This window comes from Nomascus leucogenys, chromosome 18, assembly GCF_006542625.1.
Source record: "Nomascus leucogenys isolate Asia chromosome 18, Asia_NLE_v1, whole genome shotgun sequence".
In the NCBI taxonomy this organism is placed as follows: domain Eukaryota; kingdom Metazoa; phylum Chordata; class Mammalia; order Primates; family Hylobatidae; genus Nomascus; species Nomascus leucogenys.
In genome coordinates this window covers 37,803,413-37,825,689 of record NC_044398.1, presented here as the reverse complement: position 1 = coordinate 37,825,689, position 22,277 = coordinate 37,803,413, and the positions used below count along the sequence as shown (strand labels likewise).

General features: G+C 44.8%; 1 protein-coding gene across 7 annotated transcripts in view; it reads left to right on the top strand.

The window, feature by feature from the left end:
- Positions 1-1,368: 1,368 nt before the first annotated feature.
- The window catches only part of ARHGAP22 (Rho GTPase activating protein 22), a 216,062-nt gene continuing 195,153 nt past the window's right edge, over positions 1,369-22,277 (top strand). For 6 of the 7 annotated variants that reach the window (XR_004026707.1, XM_030798185.1, XM_003278162.4 and 3 more), the window contains exons 1-2: positions 1,369-2,162; positions 5,306-5,468. Coding sequence is in view for 6 of the 7 variants with exons in the window: in XM_030798185.1 (XP_030654045.1) it covers positions 5,417-5,468 (52 nt within the window). In the remaining variant the exon portion in view is untranslated. The remainder of the gene's footprint in view (positions 2,163-5,305; positions 5,469-22,277) is intronic. The other variant, XM_030798188.1, reaches the window with a different exon arrangement.

Genomic DNA, 22,277 nt, shown 5'->3' with positions numbered 1-22,277 from the left:
AGACACAAGCACTTCCAGGGCCCCTGCTAAAGGTTGCAGCTGGAACACACCATCCTGGCCATGGGCATGAGCATGGCATACTTAATGCGAGCTGGGCACTTAGCTAAGTGCTCTGCCTGACTTTCCTCGCTTCATCCTCTAACAGACCCAGGGACTCAGCAGTATTACTATCCTCACTTTATACATGAGGAAGGGGCTCAGAGAGCCTGAGCCCCCTAGAGACCTAGCTAAGAAGTGTCCGAGGCAGGAATCAAACTCGATTCTCTGGCTCCTGAGTTCTGTTCTTTCCACCGAAGTACATGTCGCCTCCCCCAGCAAGCCTGGAGAGTGAGTGAGCCCTCACCAGGGCACACACAGAGAAGGCCTGGCACACTGTTTACAGTGGAGCCCCCTATAGCTGTGGAGACTGCCGGGGTCCAAGAACAGGATGCTATGATCTTGCTTCTCAGGTGCCCTGAGCTCTGGTGCTGTGGCAGACGTGTGCCTCCTTAGCTCTGCCAGCTCCCACTCTCCATCCACCATGGTCACCCTGCCCCACACCCGGGGTCTCCAGGGGCAGGCAGGAGGTTACCACAATGCTTAGGGTGAGTGATGGCCCAGAGGCTGACTGACCCAGCTCTGCCCAAAGGCTGAATCAGGCTCTCCAAGGCTATCAGCCCATGGCTAACCACTCTGCCTTGGTCAAGGACAAGAGTGAAGGTGATTCCAGGTGATCCTCGACGCTGAACCCAGGTGAGCAGGAGGCCACTCCACTCTCGGGGAAGGATCTCTCTGCCCGACGCAGACTCTGGAAGCCAGTTCAACAAGAGCCACCTGCCTGCTTCTTCTGCTTTGACTTTCAAATGCCAGCCATGCTGCGTGTGGCTCTGGGACCTTGGGGAATGCGCTGACCCTTTGTGACCGTAGTTTCCCAGTCTACGGGCGGTGTGGGAGCCTTGGGAAGTAGCTCCGATCCCCCTCGGCAACCTCAGGGCTCCTCCCCTGCTGGTGATTTCTCCAGCCCCCACTTTCTCCCCATACTTAAGACAGAACTGGGCCAGCTATGCAGAATTCACCTGCTCCGAGGAAGACTCAGTACAGAAAACCCTCTAAATCCCACACGCCCTGCCAACAGCACGGGGCGCACAGGACGGTGAGCTACAGATGAGGCTCGGGCGAGATGAGGTTGGGTAACCAGAAGCCAGGCGGGAAGGCGCGGAGAGCGGTCCGGGCCAGCAGGAGGCCGCGTCCCTGATGCCCGCCAGGGGGCGCCGTGCACCAGGGCCCAGGAAGTCGCCTCTGCCCGTGGCGCCACCCGCGCTGCCCGGCAGGGGTCAGCCTCGCCCGGCCATCCCCGACCCGGCGGCTGCACCCTTCCGACTCGCTGGGACCGCCCGCCGAGCCGCATCCCCCCCCCCACCCCCCGCCCCAGAGGCGCCGAGCAGCCGGGAGCTCCGTCCTGCCTGAGGATGCGGGGCCCGGGCTGCATTCCCCCGGCCCTGCTCGCCTGCTCATCACACGGAGGCCGGGGGCAGGGTCACGGCCAGGGAGCCTGCGGGGCTAAAGGAGCGGGCCGGGAGCTCAGGAGCTGCCGCCGGGCGGCGAGGAAGGAGCCCCAGGCAGGCCCCGGGCGGCCGAGGCTGGGGAGGAGACGGCTGGCCCTGGTTCCAGGTGAGCAGCCGCGCCCGCTCTGCGGGAGGCCCCGCTCACCACCGGCGGGAGATGCGGGTGCAAGCCCTGGGGCGCACGTGGCCAGGCCACTGCCACGCCCGAGGGACGGGTTTTCGTCGCCACCTCGGCCCTGGTGAACCCTGTGACTGGAGTGCCTCCCAATCCCACCGTGATGCCCACCTCGGGGCGCTGCCAGGTGCCAGGCTAACGCGTGTGATCCACAGTGTGCTGAGAAGTGCTGTCATTGTGAATGTCCATGGTGGGGTGACGCCCGGGCAGGGTGTGCTGGCCTGGTTCCAGAAGACCTGGCCTCTCCAGCCCCCACGGCGCGCCCGTTTGCTGCGTGGCCCATGCTGCTGGCGGCTGCTCCTGGCTGAGTCATTCTGAGACGAGCGTTCAGCCCGCGGTCTCTGCAGCCCTTCCCAGCGCTGCCCGGCAGGCCCCGGGAACTGTGCCCAGCTGTGCCCGCTTAGCTGGTGTATGACCTGCATTTGAACTTGCTGCAAAGAAAGGTGGGTGAGGGAAAGGCGAGGGCTGGGGTGAGGGACTGGAGAGCAGTCTCCTGTCCCTTCTCCCCCTGAGGTCACTGTCCTCCAGCTGGTGGGCAGAACTCTGTCCCCAAGCCTTCCAAAGGAGAGGCCCACGCTGTAGGACCTTGTCCCCACTATAGGCTGAGGTTGGTAAAGGTCACAGAGGTGGTTCCTGTTAAAACTTCCCTAACCAGAGGTCTCCTGATGCAGCGTCCCCCCACCACACACACACACACACACACATCCACTCTCCACGGTGTGGGTGGAGGTCAGTGAGGAGCAGGGACCTGCCCGGGCACACACGGGCCAGTTCGGGGGAGGGGCCTGAGACCAGGAAGGAGACTGGGTCACCGACCTGGCCAAGAGGAAAGAAAGAAAGAAAAGAAAGAGAGAAAGAAAGAGAGAGAGAGAAACAGAGAGAAAGGGAGGAAGGGAGGAAGGGAGGAGAGAAAAAGAAAGAAAGAAGAAAGAAAGAAAGAAAGAAAGAAAGAAAGAAAGAAAGAAAGAAAGAAAGAGAAAGAGAAAGAAAGAAAGAGGGAGAGAAAGAGAAAGAAAAGAGAGAGAGAAGAAAGGAAGAAGAAAGAAGAAAGAAAGAAAGAAAGAAAGAAGAAAGAGAGAGAAAGAAAGAAAGAGGGAAAGAGAAAGAAAAGAGAGAGAGAAGAAAGGAAGAAGAAAGAAGAAAGAAAGAAAGAAGAAAGAAAGAAAGAAAGAAAGAAAGAAAGATAGAAAGAAAGAAAGAAAGAAAGAGAGTAATCAGCATGTCCAGGGATAGGAACTAACATTCCCCCTCTCCCTCTGTCTCTGTCTCCCTCTCTCTCCTCTCATACAGCACACACTTACACATACACCACATCAGCGGGGAAGTCTCATGTATCTTATCCTTAGGGCAACCTCACTGTGGGCACTGTATTTTGGACCCCTTCTCCCCACCCTTGGTTGCAGTGCCTGGCATCCACTCTAGCATCCACCCCTTTTCCATACCAGCTGAGGTGGCTTTTATGAAGCCAAGCCACCCTATTCCTGGGATGAGACCAGATTGGCTTTAGCCATTCAGCACATTGCATTGGTTTGGGTGGTTCAGGGATGGGTGAGTGGCCCAACCAAGGCGATGAGGCAAGAAGAGATGTTTGGGAGAGTAGGGAGGGGCAGCTTCCCAGCACTTCTGAGAGAGACACTGGAAGATAGGCTCTTCCTTTGTGTTGGTCATGAAAGAAAGAGTATTAGTTCCTGAAGCGAACTGGTGTCCAGCATTTTTTAATAATGACGGGACTTTGTTGAGAACGAAGCAGGCATTCCAGAAGCAAACAGGAGAACTGGAAAAAAACCCAGACTTGGTTAACATTGTCAAGCTGCTGGATCCAGCCATGCCTGAAGTCCATATTATGAGGGCTTTCCTACTCAAGGAGCCAATAAATCCCCTCTTTTTAACTGGCTTTCTTGTTGTCTGCAATTGAAAGTTTCTTACCTGGTGGTATTTTCTTTTTTGATTAAAGAGAAAATGGATATTCAGAAGGTATACGTTTGCCAGATAAAATACAGGATACCCAGTTAAAGCTGAATAGTGTTTCAGGTAAACTATACATACCTTTTTAGCAGGTATTATGTCCCATGCAATATTTAGAACACAGTTACACTGCAAAACTAAGTGGGCATCCTATACCTTTATTTGCTAAATCTAGCCCATGTCTAAATTCCCAGCACTCGAAAAAGGAAAACCTGGACTTTGTCCTAGAGTTTTTAGTTCCAAAGCCCCCTGTACACCAGGTCGTGGGATGGGCTGCTTCCTCTCACTCCTCTCTGCCTCTGTACCTGTGAGCTCTTATCAGCCTTGCACTCTGGCCTTTGCAACCCAAATTACTGCTTGCTTTGTTGCAAGGACATGCTGGCACCTTGGGTTTTGGCCCTTGCTGCTCTCTTCAAGCAGTTGAGTGCTCGCCTGCTGCCTCCTTCTGCTTCCAGCTGTCCCTGGTCACTCCCCAGAGGCTCAGGTTGGCCCCCTTCTCTGTGCTGTTCCAGCACTCCCTTCTGAGAACATTAGCAGCAGGAACTGTCCACAGATCCCCAAGGCATGGGCCAAGATGACATTCCCCCAACACACCCCACTAAGCGCTGTCCGGCAGCCCAGGTTCTACCCTCCTGCAGTGATGACAGCCCCAATTCCTGCACCCCCAAGCCCAGGTGTAGGAAGGATCTACCCTGCACTGAGCCACTGAGCACTGGCTATGCTTGTTTTATCTTTATAGCAGTGATTGGTTTTTAACTGCTTTTATGCTCTCTGCAATTGAAAGGTGTTTCAGGTCACTATCAATAAATGTGATGCAAGCTCAATAGAATAGAGGAGACAAGGAGGGTGCTGGGAAGAAAATTCTGATGCATGCCCTCCCAGGAGTCACTGCTCCATCTGAATCAATGCTGCCCTCATTTAGATAACATTGTATCCACTGCCTTGGAGCCTGCCTTTGCCTTGGACTGCCAGGACCACTATGTCAATGATGTTCATGGCTGCGTAAATATCGCTTGGCTGTTTCATAATCAGGATTTTTCTTTTTGATTCTCCACAACTGTAAATTATGCTGTAATGATGCTAAATTTCCAGAAATTGAATGGAGAAGCCTTGCCATGAGCAGCCTGTGTACCTGGTGAGGGTCTCACGTGGGGTGCTCCTGGGCCTTGACTGTCCCTCTGTGGGACTTGCTCTCCCCACTAACAGGACTGCTGTGCCCACCAGACGAAGGCCATAAATGCATCCTGGAAGTCACACTGCAAATCTGCAGTGTTGTTTGTACTTATTTCTAAGGCTTTCTGGAAACCCAGCTCCCTTAAATCCAGGTCAGCTCATGGAAAAAAAATCAAATATAGCATCTGATGTGTGCTGAGGGCTTCGCTCACAAAGCCCCTTCTTTCCACTTCTAAACCCTCTGTTATGTGAAGTGGTTGTCACTATTGTTCCCATTTTACAGATTTGAGGAACTGATACCCCAAGACCCTGTGACTTGCTCAAAGCCATTCCAAGATCCCTAGATGCACTTACGCTTAATGAACTAATTCTTCACAGCGAGGCTTCTTGTTTAAAATCCAGGAAAATACCAGATAAAGGGCATTCTAAATATATTTCTTTTCTATAGATGTGGATCTCCTGTTACTGGAAAACAGGAATTAGCTTGTCTGCTTGAGGATGTGGTTGGTTCTTTATAAAAAGTATATAGAAGAAATTTGCACAGACTGCCAGCTTCATTATGCTACCGACAGCTTCCAGCAAAAGGAGGACGTTTGCAGCCAGATATTTCAGTAAGAATTTTATTATGTTCTATGTGGGAAATGATTACCTTTGCATTTGACTTCTTGCTTGAGGGATGGGGTCCCTGGAGGCTGTCTTGGTCTTGTGGCTGAGAGCACCAGGTGGCATCTGTGGTCAGGGTTCTGACCTCCTTCAGCTCCTGGAAATGGCTGATGGCACAAACCCCACCCCTGAACTATGGCAGCTGCTCTGTGTCTGCCTGAAAAACAGAGGCTTCAGGGTCCTGGGCTCTAATGACTCAGGGCTCTGATTGCATTCAAAGTCTGTAAGGACCCCTGTGTCCAAGGACCGCTGGGGCAGTAGGCAAGTCCATCACAGGGGAACGCTGTGTGCAGCTGAAGGCTACTCTGCATCTCTGCTTGGAAAGGATCCAGCCAAGGGGCTAGTAGAGAAATAGGACATCTCAGTAACCCTCAGTAAAGTGTCTGGGAGACAACTGTTAGACCAAGTGGGATGACTGTTTGTTTGGGTCACAGGCAGGTGCTGTCTTGGTGGGCTGTGCAGGTGATGATTGGCTAGGTTATGCAGGTGGGTCACAGGCAGGTGCTGGCTGGGTGGGCTGTGCAGGTGAGGATTGGGTGGATTGTGCAGGTGATGGTTGGGTGGGCTGTATAAGTGATGATTTGGATGGGTTGTACAGGTGCTGATTGGGTGGGTTGTGCAGGTGCTGGCTGGGTAGACTATGCAGGTGATGATTGGGTGGGTTGTGCAGGCGCTGACTGGGTGAGCTGAGCAGGTGAGGATTCGGCGGGTTGTGCAGGTGCTGGCTGGGTGGACTATACAGGTGATGATTGGATGGTTTGTGCAGGTGCTGGGCTGCGTGGGCTGTGTAGGTGATGGTTGGCAGTTGCTAGTCAGGTCACATGCATGACCTGATGGGCTCAGTTATGAAATGATGTTGCCTGAGCCCCTCCAGGACTGGTAAAGATTGGAAATTCTAGAAGCTAGTGGGTGAAATGCAGTCATGGACCTCAACCTCCACATTAAAATCACCCAAGGTGCGTTTAAAAATTCCCAGGCTCCCCCTCCAGAGATGCAGGTTTAATTGGTCCCAGATGAATCCAAGATATCAGCATATTTTTAAAGTCCCAGGTGATGTAATGTAATATGCTACCAGGTTCAGGATACAGCGGACCAAGCCCAGGGTGGGCTCAGACTCCACAGAGCCCCTTTGCTGTGGTCTGAGTAGATATTCATGGGGTGAGGAGTAAAGCTCTGTGTTCATGAAGAACGGAGTGGGCTAGAAGCCAGGACCCCTGGGCTGGCCTCGTGATGCAGACACTTCTCACACTGTCAACTTCCCTGGATCTCACTTTCCACAGGAGAAAATAGGGGGTGGGGGAGCAGCTGAGATTAACCCTTAACTGTTCAAGCCTAATACGTAATATCTCCAGGTATCATTTTCCCTGTGCTAGGTTTATTGCATTATCTGGCTTGGAAGGAACAGTCACTTGCTTTTGTAGGAGGTTCCAGTCACCAGATTTCTATGATGAAATAAATTCTTCCCCGGATTCATAGCATAGGTGTGAAGGATTTCTCAAAGGATTTCCTTTGAGAAAGGGACAGAGGACATACTGCATGACATATTTGAACTTAATGAATTTGATTGAATTAATATCTTTATCAAGATGAAATTTTTATAACATGAATTTAACCATTTTGAAGTGTAAAAGTCAGTGGCAATTCATACATTCACAATGTTGTGCAACCATCAGCTCCATTTAATTCCAAAATTTTTCCATCACCTTGTACCTATTAAGAGTTGCTCCCTCTTCTCCACCCCATGCAAACACCAATCTGTGTTCTGCCTCCATGGATTTTCCAGTTCTGGATTTGTCATGTAAATGGATTCATGCAATATGTATCCTTTTATGAAGCCTTGTGTCTGGCTTCTTTCACTTAGCATAATTTTTCCAAGGTTCATCCACATTCATTCCTTTTGACACTGGATTAATTTGTAAATGATTACCTAATCTCAAACACTTTGACAACTCTGTGAAAATGAACTGGCAATGCCATTTCATGAAAGGCTGCAGGAAAAAAAAAAAAAAGTCTTCAGCACAGGGGGAGGGGGCTTCTCCTCCCCATCCGTGGTCTCTCGGTTAGCACTTCTGTGTGTTTATCTTTCTTCTCTCCACCTGCCACCTCCTGGTCTCTCTCTCTCTCTCTCCCTCTCTCTCGTTCTCTCTCTCTCCCTCTCTCCCTCCCTCTCTCTCTTTCTCTCTCTCTCCCTCTCTCCCTCCCTCCCTCTGTCTTTCTCAGCTAATGGAGATTATTGAGAAACTTAAGTTTGCTTTTAACTGTCATTTTCAAGGATTGAGGACAAATGAAAGGTTCTTATGGGTTAAACTGTACTGCTATGCTTCATTTCTTCACTTTGTCCACAATCTTGCCACATCAAGAACCTACCAGCACTTTCCCTCCAGCACGAGCCAGTGGTGAGCCTCTTGGCCTCCCACTTGGTGAGTTCTGTGCTAAAGGTCTCACCCAGCAGTGGGCAACACCCTCAGCTCCATCACTGTGGGCCTCAGCTCCTCCTAGGGAACTCTCCTGCCAGCAGGACCAGCTGCAGCCTCTTTTCTCACCAGCTCCCAAACTTCAGACCTCTGGTCTGCCTGGTTGTCTCCCAGGACTGCTGGCTTCTCCCTGTCTGACCCTCCTGGCACTCCCCACGCCAAGGAGCCACTGTGCCTCGGGATCACAGTGGAGAGAAAGACAGTGGCCTCTGCCCATACCCAGCCAGAGTGTCCAAAGAGAAGGAGAAGGCGTCTCTGAATCCAACCACTCCTGCAAGTCCCCAAATCCCTGACCTGCACGCTGGGACCAAGGCTGGGAGCAGCCTGGGGTAGGGAGGCTCCTTCGAAACCCTCTCCCACGCCTCCCTGACTCTGTGGCTGTCCTCACCTTGGCCTTTTCCAGAGCAGACTCTCTCCCCAACTGCTGGCAGAGATGTAAGGGGACTGTGAGAACCCAGGTAGGGGGGCATGACTGTGTCCTGGGAGAATAGGAGACTTAGAGAGAGGGGTGCAGAAGCGGTTGGAATGGGGTAATAAGGGAGGAATGGTAGGTGGATGCCATATTGAGAAACTTGGACTTGTTCTCATGAGGCATAGGGAGCTATTGATGGTTATAAGCACAGGACTGATCTGATGAGAATGTTCATAGGAATAATTGCATGGCAGCGGGGCAAGAGGTCAGCTCTCACCTGGATCTTTGCAAAGGATCCTCCCCATTGCTCTTCTTCTTCCCACCCTTGGCCCTTCCATCTCTCCATACTGCACCGAGCAAGACTCTTTGAACCTAAATCCAATCAGCACTGTCACATCCATGGGCATCCATGTTGCTCAACACATCCACACGGATGCCCAGGCCACTTTACCTCTGTTGGCTGCCTGCCCTCCTCTGGCACCCGCCTTGCCCATCGAAGGATCTCCTGCCAAGCACCCCATGCTCCCCCGCCCCGCTGAGCCTGCTCTGCACCAGCAGTGCCGGCCTCCCTGCTGGTCTGGTGTTTGCATGATCTGCCCACTCTCTGGACCATTGTCCCCCAGGACAGCTGCCTGGCCTACAGACTCACCTCCTTCAGACTTTTACCCAAAGCTTTTATTAAGGCTTTCTCTGACCACCTGTGTGAGTCTGAATGGGATGAGTTACACAACCACCAGGTCACCTGGGTGAGTTGAGGGGTGGATGCTGCCCTGTCAGTCATAGTGACTTAAAGACCCAGGCTGATGCTGCCAGACCAGAGGCCCGAGAAACAGTGAGCTTGTGAATGGTCTCATGTCAGCAGTTAAATCCTCAGCCTGGAAGGGACACACATCACATTCTGCTCACAACTCTGTCCCAAGCTAATCACTGCCCCAGTCAACTGCAAGGGGCCCAGGAAGTGCAGTCCCACCACATCCTAGGGGCCTGGAGATTTTAATGACCGCACTAATTGAAACCCTGCCCTGCCTTCCCATACTCCTTTCCCATTTTTTTTCTTCATAGCATTGGTTATTATCATATTCTATGTATTTTAACAGCCTTATTCATATGTAAGTTACATGGAATAAAATTCACCCATTCGAGGTTCACAGCTTAATTATTTTAACTACATTCATAGAGTTGTAAAACCACCATCACAATCCAGTTTCAGGGCATTTCCAGCACCTCAAAAAATTCCCTCAAGCCCATCTGCAACTAATCCTTCCTCCCAACCCCAACCCAAGGAAACCATTGATCTGCTTTTTGTCTTCATAAATGTGCCTTTTCTGGGCATTTTCTATAAATGGAAGCATAAACTGTGTAGTGTTTTGCATTGGGCTTCTTTCATGTAGCATAAGGTTTTGAGGGTCATTCATGTTCTTGTGTGAATCAGTGATCAGTGTGCTCCTTTGTAGCTGAGTAATACTCCCTTGTAGGGATGCACATCTTGTTTCTCCGCTCACCCACTGATGGACTTTTGGGTTGTTTTTGGATTGGTATTATTATGAATGATGCTGCTATAAGCATTCACACGCATATGTTTCTGTGAACACATGGCTTTCATTTCTCTTGCTGGGTCATATGGTAGGTTTATTTTTTAATTTTTAAGAAACTGTCAAAATGTTTTCTGAAATCTCTGTACCATTTTACATTCCCACCATCATACAATCCCACCTCATACATAAGGGTCCCAAAGTTTCCACATCCTCATCAACACTTGCTATGGTTTTATTATAGCCATCCTAGTGGGTGTAAAGTGGTATTTTATTGGGGATTTGATTTGCATTTGCTTAACCATTAATGATGTTGAATGTACTTTCCTGTGCTTATTAACTATTCATATGCCTTTTTATTTCCATTTTTATATTTTTTGATACTGAGTTTTGCTCTTGTCTCCCAGACTGGAGTGCAATGGCGTGATCTTGGCTCATTGCAACCTCTGCCTCCAGGTTCAAGCGATTCTCCCGCCTCAGCCTCCCGAGTGGCTGGGAGTATAGGCACCCACCATCACGCACAGCTAGTTATTGTCTTTTTAGTAGAGACGGGGTTTCACCATGTTGGCCAGGCTGGTCTCAAACTCCTGACCTCAGGTGATCCACCCCCGTCAGCCTCCGAAAGTGTTGGGATTACAAGTATAAACCACCAAGCCCGGCCTGTTTGTTTGTCTTCTTTGGTAACATGCCTATTTAAATTTTTTGCCCATTTTTAAATCAGGTTGTCTGTCTTATTAGAGTTGTAAGAATGTTTACATGTTCTAGATACAAATCTATTATCAGATATATAATTTGCCTATATTTTCTCCTAGTCTGTGGCTTGACTTTTAATTTTCTTAATGGTGTACTTAAATTTTAAAGTGCAAAAAATATTAATTTTGTCGAAGTTCAGTTTTTCTATCTTTTCTTTTATGAATCATGCTTTTGATATGGTATCTAAGAGTCCACCTAACCCAACATCACAAACACTTTCTCCTGTGTTTCTTTCTAGAAGTTGTACGGTTTTAGCATCTACATTTAGAGCTAAGACCCATTTTGAGTTAATTTTTGTGTATAGTATGAGGTAAAGTCAAAGGGTTGTTTTGTTGCTTGTTTGTCTGAAGGGTTTTAGTTGTTGTTGTTGTTGCTGCTGCTGTTTCACTTATGGATAGCCAATTGTCCCAACACCATGTGTTAAAAGATTTTCCTTTCCCCACTGAATTGCCCAAGCTCCTTTGTGAACTATCAGCTAGCCACAAATATCGGGGTTTAATTCTGGATTCTCAATTATATTCTATTGACCTGTAGACCTATCCTTGTGCCTATACCATACTATCTTGATTACTATAACTTCGGAGAAAATGTAAAAATAGGTAGTCTGTAACTTTATTCTTTTACAAAATTATTTTGCCTGTTCTAGGCCCTTTGTGTTTTTATATAAAATTTCAAATTAGCATGCCAATTTCTCCACCCCCATAAAATGTTTCTGAGATTTTGATGGGAATCACATTGAATTTGTAGATTCATTGGAAGATAATTGCCATCCTGACAATATTGATTCTTTAACTTCATGAAAAAGAAATGTACTTCTAATTATTTATATCTTCTTAATCTTCTCTCAGAAGTGTTTTCTGCATGTCTTCACATCATTGTTAAATTTATTTCTAAATAGTTTATTCTTTTTGATATTATTGTGAATGGTGTTCTTTTCTTAATTTCATTTATGGAGTTTTTGTTGCTGAGTGTAGGTATACAATTGATTTTTGCTATGTCCATCTTGTATCCTGCGACTTTGAAAAACTTATTAGTTCTAGCAGTTTTTTAAATTAGTTCTTGTGATAATTTTCCAAATACAGTATCATATCATCTGCAAATAAAGACAGATTTCCTTCTTCCTTTCCAATCTGGCTTTAAATTTTTCTCTGCCTCTCTTCCTCTCCTTCCCTCTCCTGACCCTCTTTTTTCCCTTTGTCTCTCACTGTCTGTTGTACTGGATAGAATAATACAGTATATTGTTGACTAGAAGTGGAGAAAGTGGCTACCTCTGCCTTTGTCCTTATTTTAAAGGGAAAGCATTCAGTATTTTTATGGTTACATATGATATTGGTCTCTGGGTTTGTCATAGATACCCTTTAACACATTAATTTCCCTTCTACTCCTAGTTTCTTGAGAGTTGTTTTTTAAAATCATGAATGGCTATTGGATTTTGTCAGATGCTTTTCTGCATCCATTAGATGATTATATGGGTTTTGTCCTTTATTCTATTTGTATTAGTAAAATATATAGATGTGTAATAGATGTACAACATTAATTGATTTTTTTCAGGTGTCAAACTAATGTTACATTCCTTGGATAAATCCCACTGAGTCATGGTGTGTGTAATCCTTTTTATATCTTGCTGAATTTACTTTACTAATATTTTGTTGAGCATTTTTATGTGTGTTAATGAGGGATATTAGCCTGGTAGTTTTCTTTTTGTAGGAGGTCTTCATCTAGCTTTAATATCAAGGTAATACTGGCCTCATAGAATGAGTTGGGAAGTGTTCTCTCATTTTCTGAAAGATGTTGTGAAGTATTGGTGTTATATCTATTTATACGTCTGTGGCGGGAGGTGGGGGCACGTGCATGTATATGTATGATTATTTCTGTCTTTGTTGGCATAAGGTTGTTCATAGCATTCTTTGATAAGTCTTTTTAATTTCAGTTGAGTTGACATTATGTCCCCTTTTTCATTACTGATTTTTTATCCTTGGTCAGTCCAGATACAGGCTTTTCCATTTTATTAATCTTTTCAACAAGCTAGCTTTTTGTTTCATGGATTTTCTCTAATGTTTTACTGTTTTCCAGTTCATTGATTTTTTATTTATTTTATTTCTCTTTATTCTTTCTTTTTCTGCTTGATTTAGATTTAGTTTCTAATTTTTCTAGTTTCTTAACATGAAAGCTTAGCTTATTGATTTGAGCCCTTATATTCTGATATAGGTGTTTAAAGCTATAGATTTCCCTATAGTGATTTCGCTGTATACCATAAATATTGGCATATTATTTTTCATTTTCATTCCATTCAAAATATGTTCCAACTACCCTTCTGATTTCCTGTGTGATGTGTGGGTGATTTAGTAGTGTGTTGTTCAACTTCCAAATATTTGAGGGTCTCCAAAATCGCTTTCTGTTGTTATTGCTAATTTAATTCCAAGATAGATAATGTACTTTATATGATTTACATTTTTTAATTGATCAGGACTTGTTTTATGTCCTACCATAGGTCTCTCCTAGAGAATATTCTAAATGTACTTGAAAATAATGTATATTCTGCAGTCATTGTGAGGAGTGCCCTATGTATGTTGATTGGGTCAAATTAGTTGATACTGTTGTTCAAGACTTCTATATAGTTGCTGATATTCTGTCTAGTTGTTCTATCAATTATTGAGATTGGGATATGGAAATCTCCAACTTTAATTAATTAGTCCTCTGTTTCTCCTTCAATACCGTCTGTTTTTGCTTCATGCATTTTGGGGCTCTCATGTTATCTCCATACATTTATAATTGTTACAGCTTCCTAATACTGTTACTGTTTTTCATTGTTAAATGTTCCTCTTTTTCAGAATGTTTCTTTTTCTTTCTTTTTTTTTTTTTTTGAGACAGAGTTTTGCTCTTGTTGCCCAGGCTGGAGTGCAATGGCACGATCTCGGCTCACCGCAACCTCTGCCTCCCAGGTTCAAGTGATTCTCCTGCCTCAGCCTCCCATGTAACTGGGATTACAGGCATGTGCCACCACACCCAGCTAATTTTGTATTTTTGGTAGAGATGGGGTTTCTCCATGTCGTTTAGGCTGGTCTCGAACTCCCGACCTCAGGTGATTTGCCTGCCTTGGCCTCCCAAAGTGCTGGGATTACAGGCGTGAGCCACCACGCCTGGCCCAGAATGTTTCTTTTCTTAATGTCTATTTTTTCATATATTAACATGACCAGTTCCAGCTGTCTTATGATTACTGTTGTGTGGCATATATATATATATATTTTTTTTTTATTATTATTATTATACTTTAAGTTCTAGGGTGCATGTGCACAATGTGAAGGTTTGTTACATATGTATACATGTGCCACGTTGGTGTGCTGCACTCATTAACTCGTCATTTACATTAGGTATATCTCCTAATGCTATCCTTCCCCACTACCCCCACCCCACGACAGGCCCCGGTGTGTGATGTTCCCCTTTGTGTGTCCAAATGTTCTCATTGTTCAATTCCCACCTATGAGTGAGAACATGCGATGTTTGGTTTTTTGTCCTTGCGATAGTTTGCTGAGAATGATGGTTTCCAGCTTCATCCACGTCCCTACAAAGGACATGAACTCATCATTTTTTATGGCTGCATAGTATTCCATGGTTTATATATGCCACATTTTCTTAATCCAGTCTATCATTGATGGACATTTGGGTTGGTTCCAAGTCTCTGATATTATGAATAGTGCCGCAATAAACATACGTGTGCATGTGTCTTTATAGCAGCATGATTTATAATCCTTTGGGTATATACCCAGTAATGGGATGGCTGGGTCAAATGGTATTTCTAGTTCTAGATCCCTGAGGAATCACCACACTGACTTCCACAATGGTTGAACTAGTTTACAGTCCCACCAACAGGGTAAAAGTGTTCCTATTTCTCCACATCCTCTCCAGCACCTGTTGTTTCCTGACTTTTTAATGATCGCCATTCTAACTGGTGTGAGATGGTATCTCATTGTGGTTTTTATTTGCATTTCTCTGATGGCCAGTGATGATGAGCATTTTTCCATGTGTCTGTTGGCTGCATAAATGTCTTCTTTTGAAAAGAGTCTGTTCATATCCTTTGCCCACTTTTTGACAGAGTTGTTTTTTTTTTTCTTGTTTGTTTGAGTTCTTTGTAGATTCTGGATATTAGCCATTTGTCAGATGAGTAGATTGCAAAAATTTTCTCCCATTCTGTAGGTTGCCTGTTCACTCTGATGGTAGTTTCTTTTGCTGTGCAGAAGCTCTTTAGTTTAATTAGATCCCATTTGTCAATTTTGGCTTTTGTTGCCATTGCTTTTGGTGTTTTAGACATGAAGTCCTTGCCCAGGCCTATGTCCTGAATGGTATTGCCTAGGTTTTCTTCTAGGGCTTTTATGGTTTTAGGTCTAACATTTAAGTCTTTAATCCATCTTGAATTAATTTTTGTATAAGGTGTAAGGAAGGGATCCAGTTTCAGCTTTCTCCATATGGCTAGCCAGTTTTCCCAGCACCATTTATTAAATAGGGAATCCTTTCCCTATTTCTTGTTTTTGTCAGGTTTGTCAAAGATCAGATAGTTGTAGATGTGTGGTGTTATTTCTAAGGGTTCTGTTCTGTTCCATTGGTCTATATCTCTGTTTTGGTACCAGTACCATGCTGTTTTGGTTACTGTAGCCTTGTAGTATAGTTTGAAGTCAGGTAGCATGATGCCTCCAACTTTGTTCTTTTGGCTTAGGATTGTCTTGGCAATGCAGGCTCTTTTTTGGTTCCATATGAACTTTAAAGTAGTTTTTTCCAATCCTGTGAAGAAAGTCATTAATAGCTTGATGGGGATGGCATTGAATCTATAAATTACCTTGGGCAGTATGGCCATTTTCACGATATTGATTCTTCCTATCCATGAGCATGGAATGTTCTTCCATTTGTTTGCGTCCTCTTTTATTTCATTGAGCAGTGATTTGTAGTACTCCTTGAAGAGGACCTTCACATCCCTTGTAAGTTGGATTCCTAGGTATTTTATTCTCTTTGAAGCAATTGTGAATGGGAGTTCACTCATGATTTGGCTCTCTGTTTGTCTATTATTGGTGTATAAGAATGCTTGTGATTTTTGCACATTGATTTTGTATCCTGAGATTTTGCTGAGGTTGCTTATCAGCTTAAGGAGATTTTGGGCTGAGACAATGGGGTTTTCTAGATATACAATCATGTCATCTGCAAACAGGGACAATTTGACTTCCTCTTTTCCGAATTGAATACCGTTTATTTCTTTCTCCTGCCTGATTGCCCTGGCCAGAACTTCCAACACTATGTTGAATAGGAGTGGTGAGAGAGGGCATCCCTGTCTTGTGCCAGTTTTCAAAGGGAATGCTTCCAGTTTTTGCCCATTCAGTATGACATTGGCTGTGGGTTTGTCATAAATAGCTCTTATTATTTTGAGATATGTCCCATCAATACCTAATTTATTGAGAGTTTTTAGTAGGAAGGGCTGTTGGATTTTGTCAAAGGCCTTTTCTGCATCTATTGAGATATCATGTGGTTTTTGTCTTTAGTTCTGTTTATATGCTGGATTACGTTTATTGATTTGCATATGTTGAACGAGCCTTTCATCCCAAGGATGAAGTGTATGGCATATATTTTTCTATTCTTTTTCTTTTAACCAGTTTGTGTCTTTGAATCTGTAACGTGTCTCTTTTAGACAACATACTAATGGATCTTGCTATTTTATGGAGATGGTCTTTGTATTTTGATTGAGGTATTTAGACCATTCACGTTTAATATAATTAGTGATATGTTTGAATTTACGTTTGCCATTTTATAATTTGTTTTATGTATGTCTTCTCTTTTTTGTTCCTGTTTTTCTTTTACCATCTTTTGTGTTAGATAGATATTTTCTAGTATACCATTTTAATGTTTCTATTTTTTACTGTATTTTTTGTGTTGTCTTAGTGTTTGCTCTAGAGATTACAATATGCATTTTACCTTAATCTACTTAAGATTAATAATTCCAGTAAAATGCACAAACTTTTGCTCCAAGACAGCTCCATTTTATCCGTTTTCCTTTGTGCTACTTTTGTTTTGGGCTTATCATATATAACATTTATAACACTTATTTATACATGATAAGCCCAAAAATACACTGTTATAACTATGGCTTTAAACATACTATGTCTTTAAAAGATGTTAAGAGGAAAAATAAATTTATGGGACCTTCATATTAACCCACATGTTTACCATTTCCTGTGTTTTTCATTTATTCCTATAGATTCAAGTTACTGCATGGTGAAATTCCTTTCAGCTTAAAAAATTTCCTTTAATGTCTTATAACATAGATCAGCTAGCAAGGAATTCTCTCAGTCTTTGTTTTTCTGAAAATATCTTTATTTTGCCTTCATTTTGAAGGATATATTTTTTGATATAGAATTCTTAGTTAACAGTTTGTATTTTTCTTTCAGCACTTTGAATACGTCCTCCCACTTCTAGCCCTCACTTTTCAGATGAGAAGGCAACTGTTAATTGCATCAGTACTCCCTTTCATGCAACAAGACATTTTTCTTTTGCTACTTCAAGATTTTCTCTTTGACTTTCAAGAGTTTGTCTCTAATGTGCTGAGGTGTAGATCTCTTTGTATTTATCCTACTTGGGATTCTTTGAGATAATTATACATGAAAAATAATGTTTTTCATCAAATTTAGGAAGTTGTCAGTAATTATCTTTTTCAAATAGTTTTCCTGTCTTTTTCTCTTTTGACTCCTCCAGTCTGGGATTTGCATTACACACATGTTGGCATGCTTTATGTTGCTTTACAGGTCTCTGAAAGTCTTTTCTTTGTGCTTCAATTTTTAAAATTGTTTTATTTTCTTCACATTCACTAATTTCGATAACTCTGTCTTTACATTCACCTGTTCTTTCTTCTCCTTCCTCAAGTCTTCTGCTGAGCTACTCCAGCAAATTTTTATTTTAGTTATTGAATGTTCAACTCAAGAATTTCCATTTGGTTTTAAATATTTTCTCTCTCATTGAAATTCTCTATTTATTGATTTATTATTGTCCTATGTCCCTGTAATTCTTTAATCATGTTTCTTTAAGTTTTTTAAAACGTATTTACAGTAGCCATTTCAAAGTCTCTGTTAAATCCAAAATCTGGCAATACTCAAAGAGACAGTTTCAATTGACTTTTTTTTTTTTTTACATATGAGTCACACTTTTCCTTTGTACTTCCCTTTTGTTTTTTGGTTGTTAGAAAGTGGGCATTTTAGATAACATATTTTAAGAACCCTGAATTCTGATATTCTCACATGATTAATGTTGTTGTTAAATTGTTCATTTGTTTAATAACTTGCCTGGCCTAAATCTGTGAAATCTGTCTCCCTCACAGAACATAGCAACTAATATCTGTTATATTTGCCTTTATTCTTGCTCATACCTTTAAACCTGCCTTCCTAGGGGTCACTCTTGTTTCTGTGTAATTTAGTAATCAGCCAACGATGAGACAGATGTCATATACAAACCATGAGCCAGTAAACCCTCTATTATCTGCCAATAAATCTGTGCATGGGTAGGGAAATACTCTCAAAGTTCAGGTTGTTTACAAGACTGCCTTGGCTTTTACTTTCTGTTGGACCTTTCATATAACCTCTGCACATGCCCTCAGTCTTAGAGTTGGCAAGAATGTGTGGATACTTTGAGCCATCTTTGGTCTCCACTGCACATGCATACAGTCCAAGCCAGGAATATATTTGCCCCAACCTTGACTGCAACCTCAGACTAATTGAGCATTGGTCCTCCCCATTCACTAGCTGCCAATATTGTCAGTAGTACTGACAATCATAATTGAATAAGCAACTTTGGACTGCATCAGCAAAATTGCTGCTCCCCATGACAATGTCCCACCCTGACAGAACCTGTGTGAGGACTGAGCTTAGAGAAGTGGGATGGGAATTGCCCTAACAAACAGTACAACTCTGCAAAGCAGACTTGTTCTGTTCTTACTCAAAGTTTAGAAGTTTTTGAAGCATAACCACTTTTCTGAGTGTTGCATGTCTTTGGTCAATTTCCAGAGTACACAAATGGTTGTTTATGTCAGTTCTTTCAAGCTTTATTGTTGTGTTTTGGGGAGAGAATTTGCTGACATCATCATTTAGCCATAGCTGGAAGTCCTGCCTTTTACTTCTTTCTTTCAAGTTTCCCATATCCCCTTTCTTATTAGGATATAGGCATAATCTTGCAGGCATTATTGCCATTATCCCTTTGCTCATTAAGCACCACTAGAATTAGGAGGGGAAGGGGAATGTTAAAGGTAGAGCTCTTTGCACAGTGCCTAGAATTATGCCTGGCACATAATGTATGTTTAATAGTTGTTTGTTGAATGAATGAATAAATAGCATGGAGATGGGACTAATGGTGGTCAGGTGACCTTCCTGAGGGCTTGAGTAAGTAAGAATATAGAGGGAAAAGGAGGTTCAAGAGATACTGGGAAGCAAAATGGACAACACTTGACAGTACTGGGCGGGGGACGCACTCAGGTGTCTGGGGTTTCTAGCTGGGTAATGAGATGATTAGTTTTAGTGGTACAAGGTAATCCTGCAGAATCCAGGGCCCTTCATCATTAAGCTAAACACACATACACACACACACACACACACACACACACACACACACTCCTGGCCTGTGAGTTGAAGAAGCTGCCCAAGGTTTCATGGCAAGTTGGAACAATGGCAGGCCCAGCTGCTGCTTCACACTGATGAGGTGAATCCACTGATCAGCAGCAATGTATGTCTCCCAAATCCCCCCAAGAATCTCCCCATGGCACAGACTTATAGGAAAGATACACAAAAGGGAATCCTGGGAAGTGTAATTCAGCCTAGCCAAGTTGCATTACAAAGCAGCTACAAGACCTCATTCTGTAGTTTCTGTTAGGGGAAAACAATGGAAGATCAGAAGCCATTCTAAGGTTCTAAGGGAATGGCTCTAGGAGGGGTAGTGGATGGGCAGAGGGAGAAGAGACCAGAGCAGGGAAAGCTACTAGGCAGGAGACTACTTAAGCAGTCCAAGGGAGTGCTTATGAGAATATAGGCCAAAAAGTGGTGGTAGAAACATAACAAGAGTCTAAGAAGATGGAATGCACAAGTGGCTGGCAGCATGTGGAAAAGAGAGAGAAAGAAGGAAAGTTGAGGCCAGCCTACTGGCTTTAGCAGTGAAGAGGATGGAGACATCCTTGTTGGCAGGGGAGTGTAGGTGAAGGGATAGGTGAAGTGAGGATACTTTGTGCCTTTTCTTATTGACCCTTCCAGCAGGTTCTGTCTTCTTTTCATCCTGTCTCACTGATCCCAGCACCATCCACTCACCCATTCGTCCACCATTCATCCATCCACCCATCCACTCATCCACCATCCATCTATCCATCTATCCATCCATCTATTCACCCATTTGCCATCCATCCATTTGCCCACCCATCCACTATTTATCCATCCATCTACCCATCCATCCATCCATTTACCCATCCATCCATCCATTTGTACATCCACCAGTCATTCATCTACCCATCTCTTTACCATCCATCCATCTACCCACCCGTCTACCATCTATCCATCTACCTACAAATCCACTCATTCACCCACCCATCCATCCACCCACCCATCCACCCACTCATTCACCATTCATCCATTTGCTACTCATCTGCCACTCATTCATTCACCATCCATCCATTCATCTGTATACCTGTGTCACCTGTCAGCCATCTCTGGACAACAGCTCTGTGAGTGACGAATGACACCTATTGCGTGGCCTCACACAAGCAATAATTCATGGCTCCTCTCTACCCCTTGCCCCCAACCTCAACACAATAGTTGGAGCCTGTCTCCATCTGCAGCTTCAGAACTGTGGATGCCCAGGGCAGTAAACTCTCAGTGGCATTCATCTAAAGGCCTGGTTGGCTTCTGGGGAGATCAGCTTCTCAGAGACTGGCCTGCAGGGATGGCAGCAATGTGTATGCAGGCAGCTTTTCTGATTGTCCCAACCACCCACTCTGGCCCTTCACGCTGGAGCTCTCAGAATGAAGCTAAAGTACTGGCCATCATGAGAAAGCCTCTCAGACTCTGGCCCTCCCTGATATGTCTTCTGCCCACCCCAATGTACTATTCCAACTTGTTACCTTTTACTTTCATATCCTGATTCTACGAGTGGCTCTGCTTCCCGAAACATTTGTCCTGTCCCTTCTGACTTCCCTCCCAGCACTCTGGGTTTTGCATGCCAGTCAAGGTCTGGGCTTTGCCTGCCCACTTTGTGGCCTCTTTGTGGTGACCTCAAGTGAGAACTCTTCTCTGGTCTCCCACTGTCCTACTAGCGATGACTACAGCCATGGGTCTGGAGCTGGTACTGTTTGCCAGCAGTCATGGCTCTAAAGCTTGGACACACATAACATAACACATGTAGAGATATATCCCCTCCTCTCTAGGAGATCGTGGTCTGCAAAAGGGCAGGGCTGTGGTGCAGGGGGTACAAGGAGCAGCAAGAAACAGGAGGACCCCGATGTAACCCAGGGATTCAGGGCAGGGTCCCAGAGCAGGGAGAATCCCTGTTGGCTCTTGGAGCCTGGGCAGGAGCAGCCCAATGGGCAGACTTAAGCAGACATTCCTGGAAGAGGACCAGGGCCATACCACAAGCTCTAAGGCCTCCATCCTGCTCACTGCAGTCTCCCTGCACAAGCACCAAGCATGGGACACAGGCACACAGACAGCATGGATGCAGGGCTGGGCTGGAAAGACCCAGACACCCCGAATGTCTCCTTCATGCAGTGTCCCCACAGCTAACATGCCTTTATCGACAGCCACCAGAGAAATGCTGAAGCTATGCAGGGCAGAGGAAGAAGGAGCAGCCATGTCATTAACCCCTTAACCCCCAAGCCTCTCCTGGATGTTCACCTGCACCTGGCAGCACAGGACCCCTGGGAAATGAGTCTGAAGATGGAGATTTTCCTTCTTCTTTCTTTAATGAAAAGAGAGAGAGAGTAAGGACCTGATGCTACCACCAAACTAAAAATAATAATAAATAACAACATTGAAATCACCTTGCATGGTTTACAACTGTCTTCAATATCCACAGGGGTGATGTCATTTAATTCCTGTAGCCAGCTTGCAAGATATTAATGTTCCCATTTTACAGAGGAGAAAACTGAAGCTCAAAAGTGCAGTCCTTCCATCCTGCTTCCCCAGCCAGGAAGTGGTCTAAGTTTATGTTGTCCAATAGCAGAGCCTAAGACAAGAGTTTGGGTGCAGGTGGTTTATTTGGGAGGTGATGCCAGGAAGCAGGACTGATGGGGCAAAGAGTGACACCAGGAAGGAGGGAAGGCCAGTGTGAGGGGCATAATGAAGGTTGCTGCTGTCCCAAGACTCACTTCCACAGGGACTCTGGGAAGAGTGCAGACTCATCTGCCATAAGCCTGGAAGGGGAGAGGATGGGGGTTACCCAGCCCCCTTTCTCCCTTGGCTGAGGGCCACCCCAGGGGTGTGGACACCCAGCCCTTCTGGACTGCATTTGTTTGCCCAGGGCTCAGGGTCTCTGTGGCTTCAGAGAAAGCCCAGGACTGAGAGCCTGGAGCAGGAAGCCATCAGT